Raw genomic sequence first — 6,029 nt, 5'->3', positions numbered from 1 at the left:
GTCTAAGCCAGTGGGGGTCCTTGTCTATATATACACTATTGTTGAAGAGAGAAGGAGAAGAGCACAACGACGGGGTCTTAATTTACGCTGACTAAAGATGAAGAAGTGGTAAAATAACTATGTCCAAAGAGTCAAAGGGGGACAGCAATGAGCATTTACTCATTTGTTTGCAAAAGTCAGCTGTTCGTTTATGCTTTAGTAATCCCTTCTCATCTTTTTCTGCCTCACAAACCGTGTAGCTTCGTTTTCTCATTATCAACATTAATTCTCATGCAGTTTCTATTAATTGGATTTTTAATTACTACGGTCTTAAATTTTTTAGCATCCCTTTAGCCTTGCATCATTTTACGATCTCACAAAATATTACTACTCCCTGTGTCCCAAATTATTTATCACTTTTCGCTTATTTATTTCACCTATACTACTATCGGCAGAAAAACGCGTGTTACATGTAAAACAGAAAAAGAAAAAGAAAACAATATAATAATTGTAATAACTGAATTACCAGTGTTAAGTTTTCAACCAAGTGACTGGATGTGTTTGTTTTGATTTTCTTATAATATTTGTTTTTTCTGAAGGATAATATATTTTCTATAGTTTATTTTATCTTTTAGGAAAAGTAAAATAAGTTTCTTCCATATTTGACTAGTCTTTTTTCTTGAATAAAAAGGTATTGGACTCCTATAAATTAAGGATACTTCCTTCTAATTTAGTAGCATCCACAATGTAGCCATAACGGGTTTGAGAATCTTGTTTAAGAGGTGAATTTTTGGGACAAATGTTAGTCTGCTACTTGTGTGTGCCTCTTTGTGAGGTTGTTCTCTCGATATTTTGTACTCTCTTTATATACTGGATTGGTTATCTTTGCCTATGTAGGTAAGTCAATTGACCGAATCACGTTAAATGTTTGTGTCTCTTCCGGGTTATTTCTCTTATTATTGTCGGATTTATCGTCATTGAAGGTCTGCTTTATTAGCTCCCGCATCACACCTAATCATTTTGATCCTAACATACACACGCAGTAGAACATGCAAAAGGTTTAGAGTTAAAGCGATAATGCATTATTATTCCGATGGTTTAATTGCATTACAAAATTAACGATCATTATTCAGTGAAAGGCGGACAATGCACTAAAGAGCATAGACAAGCGAATTAGTAGGAAAAAAGATTGATTGGTTGAATCTTCTTAGAGGAGTTTCTAGATTATGTGAATTTAAGATGATAGTGAAGTAAGAACCATCTTATTCATTAGTCACACCTTCAATGAGACATATAATCGTACTAATTTTTAAGGACTTTGCTTATTGATTCTCTGAACGAATTTGAAGAGTAAATTCTGAAAATTTCCGTATATTTCATCACTTTCATGTACATGTATATATACACTTGCTAAGGAATAAAAGAATGAGCAGAAAGAGTAAAATCTGTACACTTGTCCTATTCTAATTTGCCCACTAATAACTAAATTTATTCTTCTAGTAACTAACCTATATTCCCTCGCATGTCATTCACGTGAAGGAAGCTTCTAGTGCCACTATTATCAGATGGTCTCTATTTAATCAATCATGGATCAGCTTGCTTGATCCAAAGGCTTTGCCTTCTCCACGTGTCCATCCAAAGTCGACCAAAAATAACCTATTTGACTTAGGTTATATCGAACACTTTGATCTGAAGACAAACCATCTCTGTTAGTTCTTCTTCTTCTTCATCTCATCTTCTTCTCTATCTGTAGATGAACCACCATGAAAATCAAAATTATGAGGGGGCTTTATCTTCTCAACATCCCCCCTCAAGTTGGAGGGGAACCTAGTGACCCCTAACTTGTCCAAAATCTCTCGATAAGAAACCCCAGAAAGAGGCTTCATAAAGATGTCTGCAAGCTGAGCTTTGGAGAGAACAACAGAAAGAGTGATTAACCCTGAAAGAAACTGTTGACGCACAAAATGACAGTCAATTTCGACATGTTTTGTGCGTTCATGAAAGACGGGGTTTCGGGCGATGTGGATTGCTGCCTTGCTATCAGAGTGAAGAGGAATTGGTAGAGTGACTGGTGTAGATAGATCCTCAAGAATTAGTACCAACCAGGTAAGCTCTGCAGTAACCCTTCTCACAGACCTATATTCGGCTTCTGCGGATGACAAAGAAATTGAGACTTGCTTATTTGATTTCCAGGAGATGGGAGCTCCTCCTAGAGTGATAAAGAACCCACTAACGGACCTTCTTAAATCTTTGTAGGAAGCCCAATCAGTATCACAGAATGCAAGCAAGGAAAATGATGCCTCAGCTGAAAGAAGAATGCCTTGTCCCGGAGCAAAACTGAGGTATTTGAGTACTCGTAAAGCATCAGAGAGATGAGACACACATGGCTTCTGCATGTATTGACTGAGGGTGAGTACAGCAAAAAAAAGATCTGGTCTAGTATTTGTTAAATAATTTAGCTTTCCGACCAGATGACGAAATATAGTTGGGTTTTGCAGATATTCTCCATCATCAGCTTGAAGCTTCAAGGCAGGATCCAAAGGAGAACTGACTCGAGTCAAATTAGACACATCAAATTCCTTCAACATGTCTAAGGTAAATTTTCTTTGACTCGCGATAAATCCTGTTTTTTCTCTCAAAATTTCCATAACTAGAAAGTAGTGTATACTTCCCAAATTCTTGACTTTGAATTCAGTATTCAGAAAATCTTTTATGCCTTGAATTTCTTCTAAGTCATTTCCTGTGATTAGTATGTCGTCAACATAGACAGCTAGGATAGAAATAAGACCTCATGTGGGTTTAAAGAACAAAGAATAGTCATCCATTGATGAAGAATATCCTTTAAAACTTAGAGCTCCTGCTAGCCTAGTATACCATTGCCTAGACGCTTGCTTTAAACCATATAGTGACTTCTTCAAAAGACAAACATGTTTAGGACTAGTAGGATCCAAATCTGCTGGAAATCTCATATATACCTCTTCTTGCAAATCTCCATGCAAGAATACATTGCTCACATCTAGCTGAGAAATATTCTAATCTTTCTTGGCTGTAACAGTGAGTAGACACTTTATGGTTGTACAAGGTAAAGCTCTTTTTCTTTTAGGTAACTCAACCACATCCAAGTGTGATTGTCTTCTAGAGCTTTAATTTCTGCATTCATTGCTTCTATCTATCCTGGATATTGACAAGCCTAGCTAAAAGTAGAAGGTTTTGTTATGGTAGAAAGGGACTGCATTACATGCTGGTTATTAGATAAGAGAGATAAAAAATAATACTCAGTAGGTTGACAGGGTTGAGTAAAACAAGCTGTGGCTAGATTTGTGAACATGATGTTGTTACACACAAAATCTTTCAGGTAGATTGGTTGTGTAGACACTCTTCCTGATCTCCTCAATAGCATAGGTTCTTGAGGTGTAGAAAAAGGTGTCCTAGTGTGTGATGGCTCTAGGCTAGGAGAGACTGGAGTTGGTGATTGTGGAGAAACTGAATGATAATGAGAAATATGAGTAGGACTTGATGATTGTGGTGAAAACATATTTGTTGCATCATATTCTGAAGAAGTAGGCTGTGTTTGGTCTTGGAATGTGGTTGAATAGGTAGGTTCTGTGGTGAAAATTGAAGTTGAAAAAAATAGGATGGTGTGGTGTGTTGATTTCTGCAAAAGAAAAATGTGACTCATGAAATGTCGCATCCCTAGACACAAATACTTTCCTTGTGGACAGCTCCAGCAGTTTGTATCCCTTCTGTTGAAGAGGGTAACCAAGTAAAACACAAGTTGTTTCCCTCTCATCAAACTTCCCTCTCCTCTGTTTCAAAGTAGAGGCATAGCATAGGCATCCAAAATTTCTCAAATAGTCATACTTGGGTTTGTGATGAAATAGGACCTCATATGGTGTCTTTCCTTGAAGAACACTGGAAGGCAACCTATTAGAAATGTGTGTGGCAGTCAGAATAGATTCACCCCAATATGACATAAGCAGCCTGGATTGAAATATTAGACCTCTAGCAATTTCTAAGAGATGTCTATGTTTCCTCTCAACAATCCCATTTTGTTGAGGTGTTTCTATACAAGACAGCTGGTGCAGAATACCTTCTGAAGCAAGAAAAGCTTCTTCTTGTGTTCCTTTCCCCAATTCTAGAGCATTATTAGGCCTTATCATTCTCACTTTTACATTGAACTGTCTTTCAACCATGGATAAGAAAGATTTGAGCATGGGAAATGCATTGCTCTTAGAGGACAGCAAAAATGTTCATGTTCCTCTACTATAGTCATATACGATATTAAGGAAATATCTTAACCCATTATAGGTATTAGACTTGTAAGGTTCCCATGTGTCTATATGAATGAGATTAAAAATATCTCTGGATTTAATGGTACTGACAGGGAAAGGTTTCCTTGTCTGCCTAGCCTTAGGACAAACATCACAGATAAAATCAGAGTTTGAGTCACAATGAAGAAAATCTAAATGTTTCATTGCTGAAAATGGGAGATGTCTCAACCTTACATGCCAAAGTTTAACATCAGGAATTGCATTAACATGAACAAGACTAGAAAAAGACATAGACTCTGAAATGGAATTTCTTCCTTTTTGAATTGAAGATACATTACTATTGAATAAACTCTTAGACTTAAGACTACTAGGCTCCAATATGTAGAGTCCTTCTCTAACTTCACCAAAAGCTTGTGGACTCTTCATTGAAAGGCCCTGCAACATACACCCAATAGATGTGAATAAGACATCATATTTGAACTGATTGCAAAACCTATGTACTGACAATAGGTTGTATTTGAAATCTGGAACATGTAAGATATTGTTCAAAACATGACCTGGCAGGATAGAAACACTTCTTATATGAGTAAAAATTTCCTTAAAAGAGTTAGGTAAATTGATGTTCAAAGGCAGAGGAAGTTGAGTTAGAAATAAGAAAGAGTTGGGATCAAAACACATATGCTCTGAAGCACCTGAATCAATAATCCAGGTGTCAGAATTTAGAGTGGTAAACACTGAACCTGAGTATTTTAGAATAGTACCAGCAACTGCATTAGCATTGATTCCTGAATTTCCTGCTTGTGCCAACTTTGCCTGCTTATACATGTTCACTATCTCTGCAACATGTTCCTTATTGAGTTGTTGCCCAAAATCGTTGTTGTTTTCAGTATTCTGTCCTATCTGATTCTCATGATCTTCATGTGTTAAAACTGCATTTGCCTTGATCTGATTTTGATAGTTCTTCTGATTGGTAAACTTAAAATCATCTGAAAATTCAATGATTCTGTAACAATCTTCTTGAATATGCCCTGTTTTTCCACAATAAGTACAAGACATATTTGAATTGTACCTCTTCTTTGCCTTAAACTTCTGCTGTGGCTTAGTGAACTTCTGTCCTGAATTATTAAATTTTGTTCCCACTGTTGCTCCTTTTTGTGCTTGGTTCCTATTTTTCTGAAAGTTTCTCCCCTCCCCTGTCACCATAAAAGCTGCAAAATCAGCTAAAAGTTGGGCATTAGGTTGTTTCACATCTCCTGCTGCCATAAATGACAACGAATCTGAGTTAAAATGTACGTTTGCATAAACTTCTCTTTGATTTTCATCTTGCAAGAGAAGAGAATAGGCAATATCTATGCTAGGAAAAGGATTCATCATGAGTATGTTTCCTCTTGCTTGTGCATAGATGTCATTTAATCCCATTAGGAATTGAAACAACCTCTGATCTTCAAGTGACTTAGTTAATTTTGCTTTTCCTTCACAAGTACACACGCGTGAACAACATATGACAACATTTAAAGCATCCAATTCATCCCACAATCGTTTGAGTTTAGTGAAGTATCCTGCAATATCACAGTTTTCCTGCACTAATCTTGACAACTCCTTTTGCAGATGGTGTAGCTTGGCTCCATTTGATTTTCCAAATCTCTGCTCCAAGCTATCCCAAAGCTCCTTTGCAGTTTTGGAGTATATCACACTGTCTGCGATATCTTTAGAAAGGGCATTCAGAATCCAGGAAATCACCATGTCATTGACACAGCTCTATTGTTCATGATCTGGAGA

General features: G+C 36.7%; 1 protein-coding gene across 1 annotated transcript; it reads right to left on the bottom strand.

The window, feature by feature from the left end:
* Nucleotides 1–4,229: 4,229 nt before the first annotated feature.
* Nucleotides 4,230–5,993, bottom strand: LOC107775569 (uncharacterized). Its single transcript, XM_016595320.1, has one exon. The coding sequence runs from the start codon at nucleotides 5,991–5,993 to the stop codon at nucleotides 4,230–4,232; it is 1,764 nt and encodes a 587-aa protein (XP_016450806.1).
* Between the last annotated feature and the right edge of the window lie 36 nt (nucleotides 5,994–6,029).

Source organism: Nicotiana tabacum, chromosome 4 (assembly GCF_000715075.1).
Source record: "Nicotiana tabacum cultivar K326 chromosome 4, ASM71507v2, whole genome shotgun sequence".
NCBI lineage: Eukaryota > Viridiplantae > Streptophyta > Magnoliopsida > Solanales > Solanaceae > Nicotiana > Nicotiana tabacum.
The sequence above is the reverse complement of the archived record's forward strand: the minus strand, read 5'-3'. Positions and strand labels throughout refer to the sequence as shown.

Excerpts from the sequence above, each read along its gene's own strand:
- LOC107775569 (XM_016595320.1), bottom strand. The coding sequence starts at position 5,993 with ATGGTGATTTCCTGGATTCTGAATGCCCTTTCTAAAGATATCGCAGAC.